This window comes from Gallus gallus, chromosome 13 (assembly GCF_016699485.2).
Source record: "Gallus gallus isolate bGalGal1 chromosome 13, bGalGal1.mat.broiler.GRCg7b, whole genome shotgun sequence".
NCBI classification, from domain to species: domain Eukaryota; kingdom Metazoa; phylum Chordata; class Aves; order Galliformes; family Phasianidae; genus Gallus; species Gallus gallus.
The window spans coordinates 9,997,094-10,021,069 of record NC_052544.1 but is presented as its reverse complement, the minus strand read 5'-3'; the positions used below and the strand labels follow the sequence as shown (position 1 = coordinate 10,021,069).

At 50.4% G+C, this 23,976-nt stretch overlaps 3 protein-coding genes across 4 annotated transcripts; 2 read left to right on the top strand and 1 right to left on the bottom strand.

Moving 5' to 3' along the window:
• Positions 1–166: 166 nt before the first annotated feature.
• HIGD2A (HIG1 hypoxia inducible domain family member 2A) lies at positions 167–769 on the top strand. The gene is made up of 2 exons (XM_414550.8): positions 167–306; positions 465–769. Exons 1-2 carry the CDS (start codon positions 192–194, stop codon positions 629–631), a joined length of 282 nt encoding a protein of 93 aa, XP_414550.3. The 5' UTR covers positions 167–191; the 3' UTR covers positions 632–769.
• Positions 770–1,924: 1,155 nt separating this feature from the next.
• Positions 1,925–8,843, bottom strand: CLTB (clathrin light chain B). Of its 2 annotated transcripts, NM_001305576.2 has the most exons (6): positions 8,622–8,843; positions 6,630–6,676; positions 5,364–5,481; positions 4,989–5,100; positions 4,485–4,538; positions 1,925–4,010 (listed from the first exon to the last, which is right to left on the bottom strand). In NM_001305576.2, the coding sequence occupies exons 1-6, from the start codon at positions 8,803–8,805 to the stop codon at positions 3,839–3,841; spliced, it is 687 nt and encodes a 228-aa protein (NP_001292505.1). In that variant the 5' UTR covers positions 8,806–8,843; the 3' UTR covers positions 1,925–3,838. The 2 variants fall into 2 exon arrangements, with proteins under 2 accessions (NP_001292505.1, NP_001025780.2); NM_001030609.3 differs by lacking the exon at positions 4,485–4,538.
• Positions 8,844–9,520: 677 nt separating this feature from the next.
• FAF2 (Fas associated factor family member 2) lies at positions 9,521–23,319 on the top strand. The gene is made up of 11 exons (XM_414548.8): positions 9,521–9,617; positions 14,867–14,935; positions 15,320–15,454; positions 16,134–16,210; positions 17,289–17,427; positions 18,760–18,845; positions 18,926–19,017; positions 20,477–20,654; positions 21,557–21,728; positions 21,964–22,107; positions 22,535–23,319. Exons 1-11 carry the CDS (start codon positions 9,555–9,557, stop codon positions 22,715–22,717), a joined length of 1,338 nt encoding a protein of 445 aa, XP_414548.2. The 5' UTR covers positions 9,521–9,554; the 3' UTR covers positions 22,718–23,319.
• The last annotated feature ends 657 nt before the right edge of the window (positions 23,320–23,976 follow it).

The following is a 23,976-nucleotide window of genomic DNA, read 5'->3' as shown; positions in this document are numbered from 1 at the left end:
GGGCCGGGCCTGACCGCGCCGCGAAGCACCACGGGAAGCGGAGTCCCGCGTGCGGGAGCCGCCGCAGTGCTTCGCCCGCTGCGAACTACAGCTCCCAGCATGCCCTGCGGCGGGGTCACGTGGCTCTGCCGGGAGCCGGCCTACGGCGGGCGGGAAGGGTCGTGCCGTCCCCTGTCCCCGCGGCCGCAGCCATGGCGGCCGGGCCTCCCCCGCCCTTGGAACCCATCCCGCTGCCGGTGTACCGCGATGAGGGCTTCGCGGACAAGTTCCGGCGCAAGACGCGCGAGAACCCACTGGTGCCCCTCGGTGAGGGCCCGGAAGGGCGCTAAGCCCCAGCAGCCGGGGGTGGGCCCTGCTCTACGCGGGGCTTCGGGGAGACGGGGGCGGGGGGACTGGGACTGGGGCCGGGGCTGGGGCTGGGCCGGGCTCGTCTCAGTGTGTGTCTGTCTGTCTGTCCCCCGCAGGCTGCCTCTGCACCCTGGGCGTGCTGACCTACGGCCTCATCAGCTTCAAGAGGGGCAACACGCGCCACTCGCAGCTGATGATGCGGGCGCGGGTCGTGGCCCAGGGCTTCACCGTGGCGGCCCTGCTGGGGGGCATGGTGGCCACGGCCCTCAGGGCCAGGAGCTGAGCGCGGGGAGCGGCACGGCTGGAGGACGGGCACTGCCTGCGGGCGTGAGACGGCTGCGGTGCGTTGGAGCCGGTATCAGAGATGCTGCGCGTCACGTTGCGTTGAGATGTGGCTAATACACCTCTGTTGCTAAGCTCACGTTTGGGCTGCGGTGATTCTTTGGTTCGCTGAGAGCTCCCGTGTCTGCCCGCTGCTGTCACCGCCTGCTGAAATTGGCTCCTTTGTGGCTTGGTGGTGCCTCTCCACCAAGAGGCGTGGCTTTAATCGGGCTGTGTAAAAGCAGTTGAGAAATGCGCTGCTTGGGTGGGAAGGAACGGCTCTGTTTGTGGTTTGATCCGGGCAGGGCAGAGTTCATAATCAGTGCATGAGTTGTTCGGGGAGAAGGTGCAATCTGTCCAGCTGCAGCTGGTGAGTAACAAAGTGAATTGCAGCAAAGATGCTGAGCGATACGGGATTGCAGAGCACTGCAGAGCCAGGAGAGTCAGCAGCGTGGGAGGAGTGGGAGTGGGCGCTGCTGCCTCTGAGCTGCGGTTAGGACACAAGTAGGACACGAGGTGTAACACCCTGTGCAAACAACGTGGGAGCTTGGGCTCCCAAACAGACTGTGTTCTCCAGAAATTACTGGTGTTTCAGCTGCTTTTACTGAGAGGTCACTTCTGCACAACTTGCTGCATCACATGAGCTGGGACCAACTGCTGGCCAAGATCCCATTCCCAGAAGGAGCTGTGTTTCCCTCATTGTGCCAAACATCTTCACAGGTGGCTCTGAGTCCCACAGTTTGCATTGTTTTCCAACACTAAGGGAACCCATGCATTCCACTGTGGGGAACATGTCCAGGCTGCTCTCCACTTCCTTCATTAGCTGCTTAGTAAATCTTTCCCAGAAGCTCTGCTGCCTTTCTGACACTTCCAGCCTGGCCAACTATGGGCAGGGTGTGTGCGGAGGAAGCGCTGTGCACATTTGTGAGTTTGGCCCATTGGCAGCCCTTGCAGCCAGAAGACAGGAGTTCCCCAGCAGGACAGGGAGCTGCTTGGATGGCTGCTGTGGTGCAGGAGGCTCGGGAACAGCTTGCTCTGCTGGACTTGGCATGTCTGGGTAAGCACAGATGCCTGTGGTCAGAGCAGAGCAGCTACCCTCTCATTCTGCTGCTGCTGCTGCTCGTCTCAGCTCAGAGCAAACCCTGTAGCCCGAGGATGTGGTTCTCCTACAGCATCGTCCTTTCTGCAGGCTTTGCAGGTATTGATTTTCCTAAGTACACACGCAGAAGGATAAAGACAACAGTGCCTTGTAGGATCAGTTCGGAGATGTCGGTTTATTTTAACAGGTGATTTGAACGGTCACATATACCAAAGCCAAAGGGATGTAGAACAGCAGTGGGCACTGCTCCCCAAGATGCCCTGCCCGGCACAGGGTGCACGGCAGCCAGGGGACTGCAGAGCCTGGCTACTTGCTAGGACTGCAGGCCCAGAGCACAGCCAGAGGCTCTTCCAGCTACTCTGCAAAGAAAGGCAGATGCAGGCAGCCAGATCCCTGGGTCCATCCTGCACCACAGCAGAGATGCCTATATTTGCTGTGGTGCAGGGACACAGACGAGGAGTGATCAGCCCTACAGACAAGGGAGCACAATCCCAGCACAGAACAGTTATTCCTACACACCCATTCCCTTTTCCAGCCCACTACCAAAGATGACAGCATTGTCCAGGCCTGTCAGGCAGCTGCAGAGCTACTGCTGTGCCCGTGCCCCATGGCTACGGGTGCCAGGTCATCCCTCCAACACTGCAGCAAGAGGGCACACAACCTTGATTTGTGGAGCTGTAGCTGCAAGAGAGCTCCACATACTGAATTTACTGGTGGAGCTCTGCAGCAAAGCTTTGACAAATGGTTTATGCATTCTGCTTCATGTCCCCTCAGGCTGTTGCTGCAGGCCCTTCCCCAATCCACAGTGGGCCAGTCCAGGGGCATGAGCTCACAGCAAGCAGTGTAAGCAGACCCATCAACCCCCTTCAGCAGGTTTCCAGGGCTGGGGCTCAAAGCCAGAGGGGGTGGTGCCAGTCCTGCCAAGCAAGGAGAGAAAGTAGGTGTTTGGGCTGGAAAGCGCACGTAATGAGGCAACAAGCAGGACCTGCATCTTGCCATGCTGCCTTTGGTGTGCAAATCCAGTGGCACGTGGGCCAGACTGAAGCCACAGAGCAGCTGTCCACGTGCAGACAGATGCATGATTTGTTCTCCAGGGACAGCGAAAGCCGTAGCACCAAACCTCTGCCTAATCCTGTTATGCACCTCTGGGTGAGGAAGCTGGAGGTTTGACTTGTCCCACAGCAGCTGGACCTTGCTACCTGCTTCCCTGCAGCCACACAGCCTCCAGCTGCCTCCCTCAGAGCAGGGGAAGGCACAGAGCAGAGCCAAGGGCCCCCAAAGCCTGGCACTCCCTCTTCCCAACAGCCAGCGGCCTTGGGGGGGGAGACAAGAAGCATCCTGCATGCTTGTCCTGTGGCCTCTTTTCAGCGCCCTTCACCACAGAGCTGTCTGCCAAGAGCAGCCCCACAGGACAGATGGGATATCGACACTGCAACTGCCAGCTTTTTGGAATGCATGGCCAGGTAGAGTGCTCACGCTCACATCCCTCTGTCCCCACCAGCCCTGCGGCATCATGCTGCTGCCATGCTCTCTGTGGGACCTTGTGTTGTGGAGATGAGTCTAGGCTGTTTCTCAACCCCAGCCCTACAGCCAGTTCTGCTCTAAAACCCACAGAAGGGCAGAGAGGAACCAAGGTCCCCCCAGTATTTCTGCCCCAGGGTTGGGACCCAATCCTAGACAATGGGTTGTCGTGCCACAGGCAGGAGGTGGGCAAGTTTGCTCTGAGCACAGCCCTGGATGAGATGGAGGACACCGAGTGGGAGGTGTTCTCCCTCTCACCCTGCCAGGCAGCTGGGCGTGACTCTGGCTGGAGGTTCCTCTGCTAACTCAGTTCTGCCACCCAGTGTCGCTTCCCAGGGAAATGCCACAGTAATAAATAAGTGTAAAAAGAGACCAATGCACCTTTTAAGCAAAGGAAAACCATGGGGAGAGTTACAACCATTGACTTGAGCACAGCCAAGGTGCACACCAGAGACCAGAGGGCAGGTGGGGCATAGGACCCTTGTGTGGGCTGACCCTGTGAAGCCACCCGCCTTGCCCTGCTGCACTCCTGGCTGTGCCAGACGGCAGCTAGCGGGACAGGGGTGTCTGTTTGAGGGAGATGAGCACCGAGCGCATCCGCGAGACATCCTTGCTTTGCTTGCTGCTCTTGGGGTTGAAGTCGCAGAGCTGGGCCACCTTCTCCCACTCGGAGCCTGGGGTTTCCTCCTTGGACTCCTTCAGGAATGCTTCCTCCGAGGCCCTGCAGAGATGTTGAGGGTTGTCACTGGCTGAACTCCTTCCAAGGAGACCCTCCCCTCTGGGAACCCATTGTGTCCCCATTTCCTGTCTCACTGCTCCAGACAATGAACTCAGCATCCAGAGACCTGGGATGCTCACGGCTGCTGCTGGCTGCACTCACCTAAGACATCGTTCATCCAGGGGCACTGGGGTTGTCTGCCTGCTCTCAAGACTTCTCCACCCCTAGGACAATCCCTTAAAGGCCCTAAACTCCACAGCTTTGTCTCTTCAACCAGCTCCTCCAAGGTGCAATTCCAAGAGCTCTGCTTGCTTCCTAAGCATTTGGAGGTGCTCAGCTGAAGCATTCTCCCTCTGGAACCTCATCAGGGCCCAGTACCTCCCAGCATCCCCCCTTCCCTTGACTGGGCAGCCAAAGTGCTGGGGCAAGGAACCCCAGACTGTGCAGGGCAGAATATGGTCTGTAAGACACACATACACATAGCCAATCACATCGGCGTCCGGCTGCTGGTAAAAGGCTTTGTCAGCGATCCTAGCCCCGAGGCACAGACAGAGAGAGAACGCAGAGCAGACAGGCAGGCAGAGGGTTAGAAAGAGAGAAACAGAGAGGGGGTTAGCATCCTCCCACAGAGCATGACCCATTCATCATGCCACACACAGCATCAGAAAAACCTGCCAGCAACAACAGGGCTGCATAGCTTCCCAACCCTGCCTCAAAGTGAGGCCCACGCATGGGACAGGAGCCCCTCAAATCCTGCTGTGTTTGCCCAGCCTTCAGTTGGGACCAGGGCAGCTCTGAACGGCCACCAGAGCTGCCTGCAGTACTGGGGCGTGGTCTGGCAAAGCCCTGTCTCTATAAGGCTGGGTCCACTGTGGAGACAGAGCTCCCTGGTTACTACAAAAAGGCACATCTGGCTGCAACAGCTGCTCCCGCTGAGCCCTGCCAGCCTCAGCCCTAGAGGCCATGCTGATCCCAACATACCTGTTGTTCGCTCGGTTCTTCTCCATCTGCTCATTCTGACGCAGGTTCCACTCCTCCAGGTCCTTTTTGGCCTTCTCACGCCATTCCTGCTCAGTCACTTTTGATGCTGCATCTAAGGTCAGGGTGAGAAAGACACCTATCAGACAAACTGGCACCTGCAGACACCCCAGACTTGTCCCCAGCCCCCACCAGAACATTCTCTGAAAGGTATCACTGCCTCCAAGGACCGATCTTTGGTGGGAGCATCCACATGGCATGAGGCAAAAGGAACATCTTGGCTGCAGTGGGATCACCACTAGGCAAGGGATCCCAAGGACCTCAATCACCATGTTCTGTGGTGCCACTAGCATGGCCACACACAGCCTTGGGTCTCACCCAGCTCCTCCAGCCGCTTCTTCTGCTCTTCCCTCCATTTGCGGATGCTCTCAGGTTCCTGGGTCAGCCGATCAGCCTTGGCTATGGCTGCATAGGCATCTGTGGGGCCGTTGGACTCCTGCAGGATGCAAGCACCTTACCATCAGCATCAGCTCCTCACACAGCCTGGCCCAGCCTTCTCAATGGGCTGACAATGCAGAACAGGACACAAGGCTCCCAGCACCAAGACAAGCCAAGATACGTAGGGTTGGTGACAGCCCAGGACACTTACCAGTGCCCCAGAGCACTGCTCAAGCTGCAAGCCCCAAGAATGAGTGCCACCTTAGGCTGGGCCACGATAGACAGAAAGAGCCCAGGTGAGGCAGGGCCCATGAGAACACCAATCTGCTTTGCCACCAGCCCACAGGCAGGAGCCTCTTGTGGTTCTCCAAGCTGAGCAGCCTGCACAGCTCCCACCAGGCCCAGTATCATGCTCTGTGCCACATCAGCACATTTCCTAAACCCTTCTGCTGGCTGACATGGAGCTAAGCAAGGGGATTACGGCTCTTCTCCAAGATCCGCAATCTAATTAAGTCTATCCCATCTCTGATGTGATTATCATCCCATAGACTAGGCACAGACAATGCATAGGGGGCATGTCAGGAGGCACAGCTTCTGTACCCTGCACAGCTTGCCTACAGGCTCCCAGAGGGAGATGAAACCCATGCAGGTGTCCCCCTGAAACACCCTCAGCCATGGGGAAAGCAAGTTTAATGGGAGATGCTGCTGGACTAGGTAGCAAGACTATAGCCATGTGTTAGCAGAGCAAGTGCCTCTGGAAGCCCTGTCCTGGACCTGGACTCTGTCAGGAGATGCTCCCAAACACCCCTGAGGGCCTCCAGGAGATTTCCAGGCTGGAAAAAGAGGGGTTTGTAGAGAATAGAGGGTTTGAAGTCTTCCCTTGGAGCTCAGGCACTGCTTCAGAGCACAGGCCACCTACAAACAGATTTGGGGCAGGATTTGAACCAGCATAATTCAGTCAGTCTCAAAGCCTCCAAATCCAAACTCTGGTCCATGGCAGAGGGACCACATCTTGTCCTTCAAGCATAGGTGAGAACAGAGGAGTCAGGGACCCACCAAGAGACCCAAACTTTTCAAGGAGCACCACAGCTTTTCTGGAGCTGGAGAGCACAAGCAATCCCAAAGGCAGAGCAGTTGCATGCTGGCCCCACACCCACCTAATCCTTCTTGGTACCACCGGGCCAAAACATGGGCCTGAGCTCTCACCTGAAAAACATCTCCATTGACAGTGGCTCCTCCATTCTGGAAACCAGCTAGAAAAATAAGGAAGAGAAACACAACTGTGGCAACTGAAGTGATCCCAGAGGAGCTGGGGTTCATGAGACAGAAACAAGCCAGTTCCCTGGGGATGCAGATGTGCCATTTCCAACCCAACACACCTATCCACAACAGACTCATACATGAGTCTCAGGCTAAAGATTGTGCTGGTCCAAGCAATGGACACCAGCACAGCTGTGTGCTGGAGCTCAAGTTAGGGCTAGCAAGGTTTTAGTACCCAGAGGAGGACACCTTCCCAACATACTTGGCCCTGTTCAGTTCTAGCAGGACCCCAAATTCCCTTTGCCTCACACAGCCTGTCCAGGATAGCGATAGGAAGAGGACAGTGTGCTGCTCTGCTGTCCAGAGCCATTAACCCAACAAATCCTCCCTGAGCTGCTGCTGCAGAGAATGTGTGGGGACACAGATCCAGAGACAGGATCTGGGCCAGGCTGTGGTCTCCCGTCCTTGGAGGGATTCGGCCAGCACCTCTTTCCCAGACATAACTTCCAGGGCACTTTATGTCTTTATAGTGTTTTCACTTTTTCTTTTTTTTTTTTTAATCTTTTCTGAAGATTAGGGAAACTCCTCCAGGCACGGAGCTGGACATCATGCTCTGGCTGTAAGAAAACAACTCGACCAACTTCAGCTCTGCAAAAGGCAGCAGCTGCCTCCCTCAGCACACAGATGGGTGACCCAGAAGCTGTCAGCCGAGTGCCCAGCAGAGGCAGAGCTGCTCTATGCCTGCGACAGGAATGCAGCACTGCCAGGGACAAAGCTCACAGCAATAGTGCAGCACACTCCTTCTGTCTCTTAGCCCCAAGAGCTGCATACTGATGCCTTGTGTGTGGCCCTCTGCCACTGGGTAAAGAGGCTTTGATGAAAGCAGACGCCAGGCCCTGAGCTCTCCCCAGTGATGACCATGCTCAACCACAGGGCCTCTGCTGGCCATCTGGCCGCAGGCACGTGCAGCCATAGCACAGCTCTAGTGTACCTCAAGGTAGCACTGTCCCCACAGTGCTCACCCCACAGCTCCAACTACATCCAGCCCCAGCCTGCCTGACTGCATTTAGCACTGAGGCTGTCAGCACCTCTCTGGGCCCAGAACTGACTCTGCGGCTCTGTAAGTGGAAAGGTGAAACCACCATTCTACCGACAGGCCAAAGAGGCCCTGGGGGCCCGCCTGTATTGCAGGCAGAAGCAAGAGGAGAGTGGTGTCCCTCTGTCCATGTGGATAACAGACTTCTGAGCTCCTATTATCTATTGAAGCCCCTGAAAGCAGGGCTGGGGCTCATATGGAGGCTTGAGATCAGGATTAATGCCTTCTACCTGCTGAGCCTAGGACCACGATGTCCACAATGGAAATGCCTTCCATTTTGCACCCCAAAGTGCTCTAGTATCTATGAGTACAGTGTAGAGGCCACCCAGCTGAACACGGATGCCTGCATCCCACCTCAGTGTCCTTCATGATACCCCAGCTGGGGGCACTGAGGCAGGGAAATGGGGGCCCTGTCTGACCCATGGAAACCAGCCTGAGGAAGAACTGCCCCATAGCCAGTAATCCCACGCTCAGGAGTTACCCCACATCCTGAGATTCCAGGAACCCCAACACAGAACACCCAACACCAATCACAGACCCCAGAGAGCCCTTGCTAGGATCTAGTTCACAGGGGATCCTGTTTGCCTACTGCATGTGCATCGCTGAGCCAGCACACGCCAGGGGTGCAATGCATCCCATGAGGAACCCCAAAGACACCTCAGGGACAGCCTTAAGCTTCCCCCCCCCCCCCCCCCATTCGGGGGAACTTCAAAGACCGGAGGGACCCTCCACCCTGGGGGTAACGGCACAGGGGGCAGCCCGGGGGCACAGCCCTCCTTTATACCCCGTCCCCCACCCCGTGCCCACGGAGGAGGCCCCGCCCGGTGCTGCGCGGCGCTCACCCGTCTCCGGCGGGGCCGCCTGCCCTGCGGGGGCGGAGGCCGAGTCGCCGTCGGTGGGCCCGAAGCCTTCGTCGTTCTCGATGCCCGCGATCTCGCTTTCCTGCTGGGCCAGGAAGGCGGCAGCCGGATCCTCCTCGGCGCCGGCGCCCTCGGACGAGGAGAAGAAGCCGAAGTCGTCGGCCATGGCCCGCCCGCTCGGTTCGGCTCGGCCCGGGCGGAGCTGTCACTGCGGCGGCGGCGGGCGGGGCGACGGCACTGACATCACGGAGGGGCGGCCCCGCTTCCCTCCTCCCCTTTCTACTGCCCACCCCTCTCAGCAGCGCAGCAGTGCCAGCTCGGCTTCTCCTCAGGTTGTGGGAGCTGGGGGTGCTACCAACAGTCCCTGGGCTCTGGGCCGGCCGAGGCCGCGAGGCCCCGCCAGGCGCCCGCATGGCTCTGAACGCTCGAGGTCCAGCTGCACAGGCCGCTGGTGGCCGCCATCTTGGTGCGGGCTCCGCCTCCGCCATCTTGGGTGGGGCCACCGCCCGCAGACGGGGGAGCGGGTAGAACCGGCCCGGGGAGTGCTGGCAGCTCGGCCCGCTGCCGGGCCGGCACGTTGCCGCTGAGGGCTCCGTACTGCGTCTTGGCCCGGCCCCGCTCCCGTGCCTACTACAGTCGCAGGCGGCTGCCGCTCTCGGCTATCTCCGGAAATAGCCGAACGGCTCTTTCGGGACTCTTCGTGTGCCAATAGGGAGGGTCAAGCACGCGGTCCCTGTGAATGGGGTTCGGGCATTTCCGGATTGCTCCGAGAGTGCTTCGGCTATCTCCGGAACGTGCTCGTGTATTTCCGGTCACGACAGACGACCGGCGGCGGGCCGCTCAGCCGCGCGGAAGTGTGTGTGGGCTGCGTCACTTCCGGAGGGTGACGGAGCGGCGGGTCAGAGGCGGAGGAAAATGGCGGCGCCTGAGGAGCGGGAGCTGACGGCGGAGCAGACCGAGAAGCTGCTGCAATTCCAGGTGCTGTGCAGGGGGCACGGGCCTGCCCCGCCGCCGCTGGGCTACTGCCGGCCTGCTTTGGGGTTGGGGGCTCAGGTGGGCCCTGCTCGGAGAGAGTCCGGCTGTACGGGGGTGCCGGGCCCAGGCTGGGCTAGAGGCGAGAAGGGAGTGCCCCGCGTTCGTTGCCCCGGCGAGGGCGGGGGTGTTCGCTGCGGGACTCCCTTGGGGATCCCTCGACTCTGCCAGTCCGGGGCTTCGCTAAGGGCTGTGCCCTGGGTGCTTCGTTAGCGATGGTGTTTGGTCAGCGCTCATTGGCGAGGCAGGAAATAAGTGCTGAGTGAACCCACTGCCTCCGTGCGGGGAAAACTCCCTGGCCAATGCTATCCGTTTTAATCAGGTGATCTGAAAATATTCCTTTCTCGGTAGTGGTGAGTGGCAAGTCCTTCCTGGCATGCTCAATTAGCCTGTGAGTTTCTATAGAGTCCAGCTTCTGAGAAAGCTGTACCTAACGCACTTGGTGTGGTAATGTCTGCTGGGGAAGGCCCCCGGGGATTGCAGTGATCTAATAGCACTGCTTGCTGCATGACGTGGGCTAGTCACTTAACCTCTGGTTTGCAGGGGACCCATAAGAGGCAACCTGCAGATGTGCTTGCTGGAGAGCTAAAGCAGTTTTCTATTATGGCTGCTCAGGGGAAAAGTAATTCACCTGTTTTGTTGTCTGCCATTGATAATTACCTTCAGGTGTCTTGGGTTTGTTTTTGAGTTGTAAGGCATTATATGGTGTTATACGGACTGCAGTTTTTATAAAAAATTTTTTTCAGTTTTTTTTGTCTTATATTCTTGTGTTGATTATTATTATTTTTTTAAGGGTAGTATCTCAATTGGTACCTGTAGGTTAAAGGGTCCTCGGAGGCATCCAGTCCTGCTTTCCTTGGCTGATCTAGGCGCAAATACTCCTCATCATTCCTGACAGTTTCCCAACCTTTATCTCAGAGCTAGGAGGATCATATAACCTCCTGAAGTAATTTACTGCAGTGTTTTTCTATAACCTTAACTTTCATTGACTTTTTTTTTAATACAGAGATCCTGTCTAAATGTTTACCTCAAATTTAGCATGTTGGACAATCTTAATTTACAGACAAGTGGGGTGCAAGAGCATCAGCAATTGCTTTCCTGGTATTACATTTTCCATGGTAAGCATATGAGGCTTAAGCTGTTGCCTTGTGCTTTGTATATATAAGCAAAAGGAGCTGGAGGGGAGCTTTTGCAGTAATGCATCGCAGTGCTTAACCTGCTGAATCTGGACAGATAGGACCAGCTGCACTCATCAGTTTCCCTGTTGCTATTTTCAAAGCCCTGTGGGCAGCTGTGAAATGAAAGAATCCCATGCATTTCCTCCCTCTACCTGGTATTACCATGGAGAGCAGACTGGGGACTCAGGAGGAGGATCCATGTTCTAGCCCAGCTTCCTGTTGAGCCCTGGTTTGAAGAGGGGGAAACACTCAGACTGCAAAGGAGAGAAAACTGGCAGTTATCAAACTGTGTGGAGCCTGGTGTGAGAGAGGTAGTCCAGAAGGCTTCAACACCAGCATCCTGCTGCCACATCTCCTAGGGTGTGCAGGCTTAGCTTTTCCCTGGGGCTGTGCAATGGCTGACTTCTCTGGTTCTCTGATTCTTTTTTTTCTTTAGATAGACTGTGTATTAAGTAGCACCTACTGTCTGGGGAGGATGGCTCTGTCTTGCTGAAAGTAATTTGTATGCTGCTACTGCTGCACAGCACTACTACTGTTAGCTTGTAAACCTTTCAGGGATTACCACTCTCTTCAAGAAAGTGTAGAGCTGTCTGAAGGCACACTGCTTGTAATGCACTGTCATTGTAATTTGTGCAGTGTTTTGTGGTGGCAGAGCTTTGTACTTTCACAGAAGGCATGCCACAGCTGTGTAAATAAAGCAAAAGGAATTGAGAGAGGAGTGTGAGGCAGCAAAGATGTGGAAAGCAATAGTAGGAGGCCCTCAGTAATGTTACATCTAAGAGCCAAAAGGGAAGTGTGGAGAAAGAACTGTCTGACTGTCATTCACCCAATAAGCAGGTGCTCTGGTTGGAGATACCACTGTCCTTCACTGTCTGCCCTTGTGCTGGAAATCACTGTTTCCAAGGTAGAGAAACTTCTGGCCTGAGTCAGCTGGGTTACTGTGCTGTTTAAATACACAATTGTACAATTTGCATACGTACTTTGCATTAACTCTACTTTTGTTTACATGATGTGTTTTGGTAGTGCATGTATAAATACTTGTACTGACAAAATTGTCAAAGCAGCAACAATCTTCCTACAGATATGGTATGGTTTAAAAAAAAAAAAGCAACATACTTGCATGGAGCAATGATGGGGATAAACATGAAATGAAAGCAACAAAGCACTCTTACTTTCGATCTCCCATTTGCCACTGAATTCTTGGCTTATATAAACAAAATAAAAGCATCTGAATTTTCATCTGTCAAGACTTGGCAGTCTTGACTTCTGTAGAGAGAAACTTCGTGTGAGCTGCTTAAGGAAGCTGTGGTGGTGCAGTTCTGTTCGGGAGGCAGAAGGAACAGCAAAGCAGCATTTGCAGGATCGCATTATTGATCTGTGCCCATTACGTTTGGGCTGATGTCTGTTGTACTTATGCTAATGTAAAGTAAAGCAGTGTTGTTTGCAAAGGAAAAAGTTAGTGCTCACGATACAATCTCTAACTTCAGCTGGGGAAAATCAAACGCTCGGGGCTGGAAACCTCTTCTTCAGAGAGGAAGGGGGAAATAAGGCACTCCAGAGATGTGTACCACTCAGCGCATCGTGTATCGATCAAAACTTTCATAAATGCATTTGCTGTAATATGCAAAGAGAAACTCTCCTACTGAAGGCTTTTCTGCTGCTTGAAGTCAGATATTCCTTACTGTTGGAAACCTGATTTTGTGGGATTTCTCGGGGGCTGGGAATTAAGAGCAGTGCTGGTTAGAGCCCTGCGGATTTGCATCTTTTGTGCAGTGTTTCAGCAGTCGGAGCGTATCTGCAGAGGGAGCGATTTCATAAGTCCAGCATACAACCTTTGTCCACCCAGGGGTGTTCCTTTAGTCTTTGAAGCTGGAATTCCACTTTTCCCTATTTCAGGCTTAAGGAGATCTTGGGTTTTTGAGCATTGTCTCAATGGTGAGAGATCCAAATAATGATACCCAGCAGCAGTTGTGGTCTATTTTGGGACAATGTTCTGCTCTGAGGGTTGTCTGAGAAGGTAATGCTGAACTTTCCTGGCTTCTGTTGGATACAGTGTTTTCTCTTCTAAATGTTATTATCCATTGTCTCGGGCTTGGACCTACACTTGTATGGAGGCTTCTGTATGAGTGTACTAATTCAATGGGATTAACTTTATTTTTAACTACAGGATACTGTATCTTTTGTCTTTGAATGAAGGAGCTAACTAACAATGAGAAGGAAAATATCAGGTAGTGACTGACATGAAGGTACTTTATTCTCTTAATGTTGATGATACTAAATACATACTCATTTATTCCCTATGTGGAGAAGAGTTGGCAGAATAGCCTCAAGATTCACCAGAAATGCCACGAGTGACATAGGAAGTGTCATTTCAAGTCTCTCATCTGCTACTGCGGTGAAACAGTAACTGTAGAAGGTACTGAGGAGAAAACAGTTAACAGTGGTTAAGTGTGGATGACCAGTATCAGTATCTACCAGCAAGCTTTGTGTGAATTGGCGGTTGAACGGTCTTCATGCTGTTCTTGTAGTGTGTGCGTGTTGTTCTGAACAGCCCATGTCTTCCAGAACATCCTGAATGTCCTTCTGTCTCACGGAGTATATCAAAGTAACATTCCAGAAACTTCAGCTCTTAGAAATCCCCTGTGTAAGGGCAACTTACTCCTGCCCTGCGGTGTTTTGTGGTGCGGCTTTGCTGATCAGAAGAGTGGTATTTGGGTGGCTTTGTTGCTTCTGTTTCATCTTGAGAGCATACATATTAAGATGCTAAGGAAGAAATGTAGCTGCACCTCTGTGGAGTCGTGCCATTTTAGGAGCTTGTGAGATCAGACCCATCAGCATGGGAGTTGCTGTAGCAATGGCCAGGAAGGGCTGAAGTTAACCTCGTGGAAGTCTCTGGGAAGCTCAGTAAGTCTGCCAAGTGCTGCAGTGATCGTGTTTATTAAACGTTTGTTGATAGCTATGGATGGCCGTTATTTTGGTGCTGTTTTCTGATCAAAAACTGCTACTGCGTTTTGCATAATTTAAAAAGGAAGCCCTGTTAATACTGCCCACAGATAGTCCTGAGAGAGAGATGTGAATGAGACTGTGAATCATCTGAACTCTGCAAGTGCAGCAGAATTCCAGGAACGTTAAGGAATGGTGATCGGAAGTCTGCAAAGTCTTTGAAATACACACACTGTGACTCCATTGTTGAATCAAATAATTGGATAAATCCCTGAACTTCCAAGATGTCCTTTTTAAAAGGGGTAGGAATTCTTACCCTAATTCTGATTCTTATTTGAAAAAACCTGAAGTGAAGCACGTCTTCAGAGACACTTAAACTACTAAATGATGAAGGTGACATTAAAAACAAATAGTGTTCTGGCAGCAACAGCCACGTGCATGAACTTCATTTTGTCAATGGCATTTACTATGTAGCTTTCCACTGAAAGGCCTTGCAATATAAATACTATTTTCATAAATATATGCCACTGCACAGTGACTTGAAGTGCTTTCCCAGTGACTGCGAATACATGGTTAGTCCCAGTAACACTTTGAGCAGCCCAGTTCTGTCCAGCAGAATGATTTCTGCTCAGTAAATGGGGAGAAGGTAGAAATCTGTTCAGGCATTGTGAGAAAGTAGCCATGAAATGCTCAAAAGTTAGAACTGAGCTCAGACGCTGAATAGGGCATTTGTCCATAGTGTCACTTGGTGTGGAATACTTGAATGGGAGAGACAGTGGGAATATATACAGTGTCCTCCAGCAAATCCTGATTCAGCGCATTCTTATATGGTCAGCTTATCAAGATGGCTTCAGAGGCTTTAAAGTGAAGCAAGGAATCAGGAAAATGACAAGTGGAAGTAAAAGGGAATGCTAACAACGAATTGGAGCGCAAGACGTAATAGAAATTGCACGTGAGGATGTATATCAAGTTACTGTCTTGTGTTCACAGACATCACCAGCTGCATCCTGCAGAAAAGCTGTGCTGTAACACAGGCTTCCCTGGCACTCAGTTGCTTTTATTCTCCTTCTTTAGGACTTGACTGGCATAGAGTCCATGGACCAATGTCGTCACACGCTGGAGCAGCACAACTGGAATATAGAGGTACTGCTACACGTGAGCTTTGGGATGGGAGCAGGCTTCCTCACAGTAACACTTAATCTGTTAGCCCCCGAATTTACACTAGTAACTTGCTATAACAATACCATGATGCTGCTGAGAGCCAGTTGCAAAGCTATGCAGCAGAGTTCTTAGAGCTGCAGTCTCTTGTCTGGTGCTGTGTACTTCCCTGTAGTGTGCAATTTTAGGCTGTCATGGAGAATGTTTTCCACAAATAAGTGAGTACTGCTGTTTCCAGTTCGTACTCAGTTGTACTTAAAGTGCTCTGGTTCTGTGGGTAAATGCTACTTACTGTTAGTGTCCAAAATATCCATATATTCTGTAACCTTAATTGTCTGAAATGTTTCGTTGCTCTTTCTTGTCTTAAAGGCAGCTGTACAGGACCGGTTAAATGAGCAAGAAGGTGTCCCAAGTGTCTTTAACCCACCCCCATCTCGGCCGTTGCAGGTCAATACAGCAGACCACAGGATCTACAGCTATGTTGTTTCAAGGCCACAGCCAAGGGCAAGTTATCTTACGGTGGATTTTTGTCTTGTTTCTTTGTTTGCTCTGTGAACAAGAAGACATACAAATAGGGAAAGGAATTGTTTTCTTTCTAAGCTGTTATCTCCTCTCTGAGTATTTTTTCCTCTAAAAACAAAATGTAGAGCAACTCCTTCAGCCTCTGTTATTTCTGTGGCCATTTTCTGTTGTGTAATTCACAATGAGACAGCCTTTCTCATGTCATAGACTGTCTTCCCTGTTGATAGGTTCCGTTGGGATGAAGAATTATCCCCTCTTGATGGCAGTGATGATCTTTTCAGACCTCATAAAAAGCTCAAATTCTCAAGTTTTCAGTTATTTGTATTTGTGTGTCATGAACATATTTCATGTGCCCTTCTAAGACTACTATTAATCACTCTGTACAGCTAAGAAAACTGAGTGTAAAACTATTGCTTAGTGAAGCAGTCACACCAGTTTTCGGAAGTGTTACTTTGAATTATCGGTAAACCATATTAATCATCTAAAATTTAACTTCTCCAAAGCCATAAAGTGTTGCTGAGGTTGTTTTTTTTTTTGTGTGATGATTTGAGCCTCTCTGTTCTCTGTATGCCTGTGTGCTTGATGCTGGTGTATATAGCATTTCTACTGGTTCAGTGCTGGATTGGAGACAACGTTCTAATTCTTCCTTTTGTAATTGCAGGGCCTTTTAGGATGGGGTTACTACTTCATAATGCTTCCATTCCGATTTACCTATTACACATTACTTGATATATTTAGGTAAGCATTTTTCTGCTGACTCATGTACTGATTGCATCAAGGCACACTTAGATTTGGCTGTGCCTCTGTCGCTGGGATCTTTTTAACTCTAATGACAGACGAGCGTTTCTGTTTGTTTGCTCAGCTGACTTAATATGCAGTGTTGTTAAGCACCTACACTGGCAAGAAAGAAAATGTGCTGCAGGAAAAAAATGAGTGCTTTGTGGCTCAGAAAGTGAAATATTGAAATGGAATTTCAACTCCATGTGGCTTTTCAGTTTGAGTGCAGAAGGAAGACGAAAGGTGGTGTCAAACTCTGTCCTGCTGGGCCAGGCTCCAGGTTAAACTGTGCTAATCTCTATGTTATTTTAAGTAAAACCTAAACTGTGAACACAGTTGTATTCCTCCTCTGATGTCTGTAGCTGCTAGTTCATCTTACCTCCATGTAGAATCAATAGGGAGAAATGAGAATGTTAAAAGGTGATGACTATTGAGCAGTCCTGCTATCTGCTTTTTTTTAATTTATTTTTTCCTTCATATTATTTTTTTCCCTTAAAGGCTGTTTTCTAAGTTCAGTATAACTTCTATACAATGATTTAGAAACTAAACAAGAGTGGTACCTGTGGTGCAGTTAGGATTTTTCCAGCCTCACTTCATTGTAGTCCTCATGTAGCATTCTCTTACTGCAGCTCTTTATGCTCTGCAATTGTTAGCCGTGGAATAGCAGAAGTGCAGTTTTCAGTGTTACCTGGAAAAAACTGTATTGCTTCTCTTAGTCCACCTTCAAATAAATTCTTCAGACCTTACACTGATAGCGTGGATTATGCCTGATGCTTTAGAGGAAGTTAAAACTGTTAATCACCCAAAAATCAGATACTTACTGATGTCTGGAATGAGATATTTGACTGGGGCCTTTCTGTTGCAGTGGTGTCATTTTGGAGCAGGTGGTGCAATTTGAATTTTAATTATAAATGTTCAAGGGACTCAACTGTGATGTTTTCTCCTTCTTATGAATGCCAGTAATTGTTTGTGGAAAAGAAAACCTGTTTTTCAGAAAGTCAGTGAGCTGAATTTCCAGTGTGCTTTGCTTCCTTCCTAGGTTTGCTCTGCGTTTTATACGTCCTGATCCTCGTAGTCGGGTTACTGACCCAGTGGGTGACATTATTTCATTTATTCATATGTTTGAGGAAAAATATGGGAGGATACACCCTGTCTTCTACCAGGGAACTTACAGCCAGGTCAGTGTTACGTGTCAGTGTGTAAATATGGGGGAGATGAAGAGTGGGGATTTTACCACGTGGTATCAGAGCCTACATGGCAAAATCACTTCTCAAAGTCCAGTGTTTTGTCTCCAAACTCTTTAGCAGGGTACTGGGAGAGCTAGTGAACAAGTGTATTAGAAAACCAGTGTCTGCCAGGTTTGATAATGTGCCAAGCCTGCAAAGTTGGAAAGCAAAGCTGCTCTGACTGTTCCTCGACCGTCTGTATGGCTCTGTAGCCAACAGCTATTCTTTGTAATCCTGTCTTTGTTTTTGTAAACTGATGTGGTGTGCCAGAGTCTGCCCTTCTGTTCACCAAATTGGGATTGACTGCCTGGGCTTGTATCATAATGTAGCTCCAGAATTTGGTGCAAGGCCTCAATATTGAAAGAGAGAGCCACTCAAGAAATAATGTGAGGTGAGAGTTCCACATGCTAGGTCTGGGCTGGTAGTGCTCTCTGGTAACAAAGGATGTCCCCATGGGTGCTGCCTCTTCTGTAGCTTCTCTCATCCTGGCCAAGAGAAGGGCCTCCTGCTGAGCATTCCAGCAGGCAGTTGGATCAGCACTGCTTCCCGAGTGCCAAAGAAGAATGTGGTGTCTGTCTGCTCCATGCTGCACAATGATGGAGCTTGCTGCCTCCAAAGCTCTTCTAGGCCCCTCTGTCTTGCCTGGAATCCAAACTTAAATAACCATGGAATGGTTAGGCTACCAAAACTAAATGCCAGTAAAACAAGGAGTCTATTGTACACTTACTGTGTGGCCTTGTCAAGAAATGCTCCTGGGTGGGTGGAATCCAGAGATTGTGTATGCAAAAAAGTTTTGTTGCTGAGTTTGTTTTGTTGGGGCCCGCAGCATTATTGAGTTGGCCTCTTTGGTTTTGTTTTTTTTTTTTAAATATAACATTTTCATTTGATGTGGTCTGATGACTACATCCTGTACAGGCTGTAGTGGAAAGCTCAGCCTTACCTGCTGTGAGTCTGAGGCATGAAAGACGGTTGTTTGCTGCCAGCCAAGCCAGGAGGGGAGATTGCAGGGGTGTCAACTTGCACAGCTGTGTACCTGGCTCTGAGTTCAGTGTTCTCCAAAGCCACATCCTGAAAGGAATGTGGATGAGCATAGTTGTAGTCCTCTTAAATGAGGACTGAGTTGGAAAGTCTGGTATGTTCATCTTCCATTTGATGCCTCATTAAAACCGGTTATTGGTAGAATAATGACCCAGGTGAATGTTGCCAAGTAGTTTCACACAAGTCTTTTGGATGCTGCTTTCCCTAGAGACCCTGTAACTTTACCTTCTCTGCTTTTATGCCAAGGCACTGAATGATGCCAAGCGGGAGCTGCGCTTCCTGTTGGTTTATCTTCATGGAGATGACCACCAAGACACGGATGAATTCTGCCGGTAGGTAGGAATGTTTTCCAAACTGTCGTCCTTGAACCTTAAATGCAAATTTACTCACATAATCTCTTCTCATCCGCTAGCAATACGCTGTGCGTACCTGAGGTGGTTGCCCTCATAAACACTAGAATGCTCTTCTGGGCTTGCTCAACCAATAAACCAGAGGGATACAGAGGTGAGTGTGTCCCTCCTTGGCTTTACCTGTACTCTGTGATCTCTGGGACAGGCCAAATGCTCTTTGACAGATTTATGTGTTTGAAGTGCTCTGTTGGTTTCTGTGCAAGAAGATGAGAACATCACAAGACTGCATGAGAAACTACATGCTGGTTTTTGTGTGATATCTCATTAATTGCAGAGGAATACCTACTACTCTTAACCTTGACTGTTCCACATGTTTCTGGGCAGTCCTATTTGCATGTACTTAACTACAGGCATTTAACAAGCCACTGAGAGCAGCTTAATGGGAGTTGGTGGGCGTGTGCCCAGGATTAAACTGAGTGCAGAAATAAGTATCTAACTAGCATTGCTCTTGATGCTGGTTCAGATTATGCCTTAGGCCAGGAGTGACTTGTTGGGTACATTCTTTCCCTTTCTGAGACAGTCATCTTTACTCCACACCCAGTCTTTTTGACTCCTCAAAAGTCCACAATGAGGTCTTTAAGTACTGTCTTTCCAGAGTTGTTGATACCTGGCCTGCCAGCATTTACAGTAGGGTCTTAAAGCAAAGTGAGCCTTTTCCCAAAGTTCTATCTATGCCTCCTGTACTTCTTCTGACCCCTTCTGGTTCATGGCAAGAGCCTGGGAGTTCTGCTGCTAAATCTGTGTTACTCCTTTCTTTATAGTTTTGCTACCAGCTATCAACTCCTTGAAAGTCTGGCTTTCTAAGCAGGCATTCTTCTACTTGCTCCTGTTTGGTGGCTGCAGTACTTCAGAGTCACAGTCCAGAAAGCTGGGATGGGAGGGATTGGGGCTGCAGTTTGTGGGTTGCTCAGATTTAGTTTGGAAGGCTCTATCAGTAATGATGATTCTAAGCTGTGTGACATGCTGTGTTTATTCTGAGGAGGTGGTGGTCAGCTGTAGGAAAGGTTTGCATGCAATTAGTCATAGATGAAAACTGAACTTAAAACCCCTTAACCTGCTCATCACCTGCCTCAGGACAGTCTGTCTCTGACAGAGATTATCTAATTTTGTTCTAAAATGTCGACAATGAACATTCTTCCCCATTGCAGTGTCTTCCAGAGTGTAGCCATCCTTAATAACAGCAAGTGCTTCCCTATGTTCTTTCTGCAGTTTAAACCCAGAGCTTCTTGTCCCATTTTTAATGTCCATTCAAAGCAATTTATTTCTTACTTACATTCATGAAACTTTTCAGAACCTGAAAGCTTGTTGTTTTGGTGTTTGTTGTTGGTTTTGGTTTTGCTTTTTTTATCCCCTTGGTGTCTATGTTTCAAGCCACCTTCTTGTTCTGCTAATTTATCAGTTTTCAACTGACAAAAGGAAACCTGTGGCTTTTTCTGCTTTGGAAGAGATAGTGGCTCTGGAATCTGCTCTCCCGGGCCGTTGTGATGAAAACATTTGTGCTGTATCCCTTGCTGATCCTTCTGGAAGGGATAATGATTGTGCCTATCTTCCAGTTTCCCAGGCTCTGCGGGAGAACACGTATCCATTCCTGGCTGTGATCATGCTGAAAGATCGCAGAATGACTGTAGTTGGGCGGCTAGAAGGCCTCATCCAGGCTGACGACCTTATTAATCAACTGATGTTCATCATGGATGCCAACCAGACATACCTGGTGTCTGAACGCCTGGAAAGGTATGACAGGACCTGAGCTTCAGTAATGCACATCTTACAGAGGCAGGCTGTGCTCTTCTGCTCTGCCCACCTCCTCCCTCCAGATGCTACGTGTAGATATGTAGGTCAGCATCTCCTGTTCTGTAACACAGACTATGATCTCTCCTCTTCCCAGTCGGAGCACTGGTCTATAAATTCAGGAGACCCTGTAGCTGGGGAGTTTGATGTGTTGGCTATACAGGCCCGCTGCTGAGAGGTGAGGCTGACTATTCTACTGTTTTCTGCAGCAAACCTGTAGTGTTGGAGCTGCAGGTGAAGGTTGGAAATAGTCAGCAGAAGCCTAGTAGGAGGGAAGGAGTTGGAGGAGAGCTGGTGTTTGCAGCCAGTTTCTTTTTGAGTGGTGCTGCCTAGCCTGGCTGTCCTGAATTCTAACAGCTTTGGTGCCTTGCTAACATGAGATCCTGTCCCTGATAACTATAGGAATAATTTGCAGACTCTGTTGTAGGATGTCACCTTCTGGTTTCCTGTCTGTTCCTTCTCTGTGGGGGATCCCATAACACATTTTGATGCTCCTGGCTTCTAAAATGCTCAAGGAGTTAATATGATGGAGATAAAGCCACGAGGAGTGTAGTGTGTGGTGCTGAAATTATAGCCACTGCTTATGTGGTATCTGTCTATTCTGCCAGACTGCAGTGGGTGACAAATCCTTTGTTCAATTAATCTCAACTCAATCGAGGGGAAGAGTTTGTGTGCCAGGGAGTGCAGAGACTCAGCTTGCCTTCTAGGAGTTCATGGTACTGTACGCTCAAAATGTATTATTGCCTGATGTGTGTGCTCTTGAGAGGTTGAGGCTGTGCTTTTGGCCTGCTGTGCCTTCATTTTGGGGCCTGCTAGCCCTGATCACTTCCTGTTCGTGTTTGCAGGGAAGAGAGGAACCAAACCCAAGTACTGAGGCAGCAACAAGATGAGGCTTATTTAGCATCCTTGCGTGCAGACCAGGAAAAGGAACGTAAGAAGAAGGAAGAACGGGAGAGAAAGAAGAAAAAGGAGGAGGAAGTGCAGCAGCAAAAACTAGCAGAGGAGAGACGACGACAGGTGAGTGCAGACTGACTGCTGGAAAGGCTGACATGCTCTTCTGGATGCTCACAGTGTGTAGGAGCAGTGCCTGCAGTAGGATTTTCCTGTCAGACTGGAGTTGCTAGTCTTGCTTGGGGCTTGTGCATCTTCCAAGCCTCCTGGAGCAGCTGTGCTGAAAGGGACAAGCATAAAGGTCAGCTCGGTGCACACCCATTGCTCCTTTGCTCCTTCTTCCTTACTTCATACTTTGCAGACGCTGCAGGAGGAGAAGGAACGGAAGTCGGAATGCCTTCCTCCTGAGCCACATCCTGATGACCCAGAGAGCGTGAAGATCATTTTCAAGCTGCCTAACGATTCCAGAGTGGAGCGGCGATTCCACTTCACGCAGTCATTGACGGTGAGCTTAGGGTACAGTTGACTGGCTTCTCGTTGTGGATTGGGTTCAGAGGTTCCACAAGTGGCTTGATGAAGCTTTTGTTCCATTGACCTTTGCTTAGAGGTGTTTCTGTGTAAGGAGGGTGTCTTTGGGACCTGATCTCTTCAATTTGGAAGAGAAAGATTATGGAAAAAGATGGAGCAAAAATACTCTTCTGAAAGGCTGGGACTCGTTGCTGCCTGTTAAAATAAGGAGTATAGGAAGAGCCAGGGATGGTATTCTATGACAAGTCTGGTTTCATGCGTGCTAAGATGATGGCTGTGTTGTGTCTACAACACGGATGGTGCGAGTTTGTGAACTTAACCCCTCCCCTGTGAGATACCATGGATGCATTCTGGCTGCATCATCGCTTCCCTGGCTGGCAGTTATTTCTGTGCTTCTTCCCCAGGTAATCCATGACTTCCTGTTCTCCCTGAAAGAAAGCCCTGAAAAATTCCAGATTGAAGCCAACTTCCCTCGCCGTGTCCTGCCCTGCCTCCCTACAGAGGAGTGGCCCAACCCACCCACGCTGCAGGAGGCCGGACTGAGCCACACGGAAGTCCTCTTTGTGCAGGACCTCACGGACGATTGACACTTTTCCAGAAGACACAAATTGGAAGAGAAATTCATATTATTATTATAATACAATATTTTTTTTTAAAGACTGCGTACAAATGAGGGATCAGAGACCACAACGCCTGTGCCAGCTGTGCTGTGTGTGCACACTGGCAAGAGGAAGTGTGCACGTCCTCACAAACCCATGTACACAGCCATCCCCTACACTTGGAGGGCAGAGAGGGAGGGGATCTGGTGTTGCCCCTCTCCCTTCCTAGGGGAGGAACAGGAATGGCAGCTCTTAGTAATTATTGCTTTTATTGATGACAATAATAATAAAACCCCAACAACCTGATATCTTGTGAGGATTTGATACTCTGCTGCTCCTGCCAGCCAGAAGACCAGGCACCTGAATGTGCTGGGAGTGGGGTTTGGGAAAGGGCTGGACAGAATCTCTTCAGCTTCCCTCTCTGTATAAATACTTTTCTTTTAATATTTCTCTTGCTTTGTAATGACCAAAGGAGAACGGGGTTGACTATAGTATTAACTTTTTGATAAAGAGCTGGTTCGATTCTTACCTGTGTGGGACCTTGCCCAGGGTTCTTAGCCTGCGTAGTGTAATAAACTCTGCCTCTAGCATGTCTGTGCCAATGCTTTCTGCTTATACCACACCGCGGTGCTGCCCTGCTGGAACAGAGCATGGTGGAGGGAACTCCTGCTGTGGCTCTATGGCTGCCGCTCACAGCACTGTGGGTTTGCCCAGTTTCTGGCCTGGTTTGAGGCCACCTTTTCATTCACTGGTTATATTGTGCCAGCAGAACTGCTGAAGACAAACGTAGTGTGTACAATGGGGGGAGAGGGGGTGGGGATTGCTGCTGGGCTGTCTGCCTCCAGCGTATGAGTCTGGGGCTGAGTGGAAGGGAGAGCTCCTGTTGTTTGCTGAAGGAGAGGTGGCCTTGATGAAGGTAGAGGGGAGTAAGGACAGCACAGAGACGTGGAGGGGGGGAGGAGGGGGTGTAAGCCTGCTACCTGCGAGGCTTTCTGCTGTGGGAGCTGCTGGCTGTAGGAAGAGGAAGCAGGGCCTGCTCCTTCCCCAGCAGCTTCTCCCAGTTGTGTTGGGAGGGGTGGCTATGGTGTTTCACTTGGTGCAGCCTCTATGAAGCACGGAGGGGAGAAGAGGACACCCCTCCTTCTTGCTCACTTTGCTAAGGAGTGCACCCTGCTTCCTCTTAAACACGGAGAGGCCTTCCTCCTCTTCCTCCTCAAGAAATGCCTGTTCCCCTTCTGCCCACGGGG

Excerpts from the sequence above, each read along its gene's own strand:
- HIGD2A (XM_414550.8), top strand. The coding sequence starts at position 192 with ATGGCGGCCGGGCCTCCCCCGCCCTTGGAACCCATCCCGCTGCCGGTG. Across the intron at positions 307-464 it reads GAACCCACTGGTGCCCCTCG|GCTGCCTCTGCACCCTGGGC; the intron begins GTGAGGGCCCGG and ends TGTCCCCCGCAG.
- CLTB (NM_001305576.2), bottom strand. The coding sequence starts at position 8,805 with ATGGCCGACGACTTCGGCTTCTTCTCCTCGTCCGAGGGCGCCGGCGCC. Across the intron at positions 5,482-6,629 it reads TCAATGGAGATGTTTTTCAG|GAGTCCAACGGCCCCACAGA; the intron begins GTGAGAGCTCAG and ends TGCATCCTGCAG. Across the intron at positions 4,539-4,988 it reads AAGAACCGAGCGAACAACAG|GATCGCTGACAAAGCCTTTT; the intron begins GTATGTTGGGAT and ends CCTCGGGGCTAG.
- FAF2 (XM_414548.8), top strand. The coding sequence starts at position 9,555 with ATGGCGGCGCCTGAGGAGCGGGAGCTGACGGCGGAGCAGACCGAGAAG. Across the intron at positions 18,846-18,925 it reads GACACGGATGAATTCTGCCG|CAATACGCTGTGCGTACCTG; the intron begins GTAGGTAGGAAT and ends CTCATCCGCTAG. Across the intron at positions 19,018-20,476 it reads TAAACCAGAGGGATACAGAG|TTTCCCAGGCTCTGCGGGAG; the intron begins GTGAGTGTGTCC and ends CCTATCTTCCAG.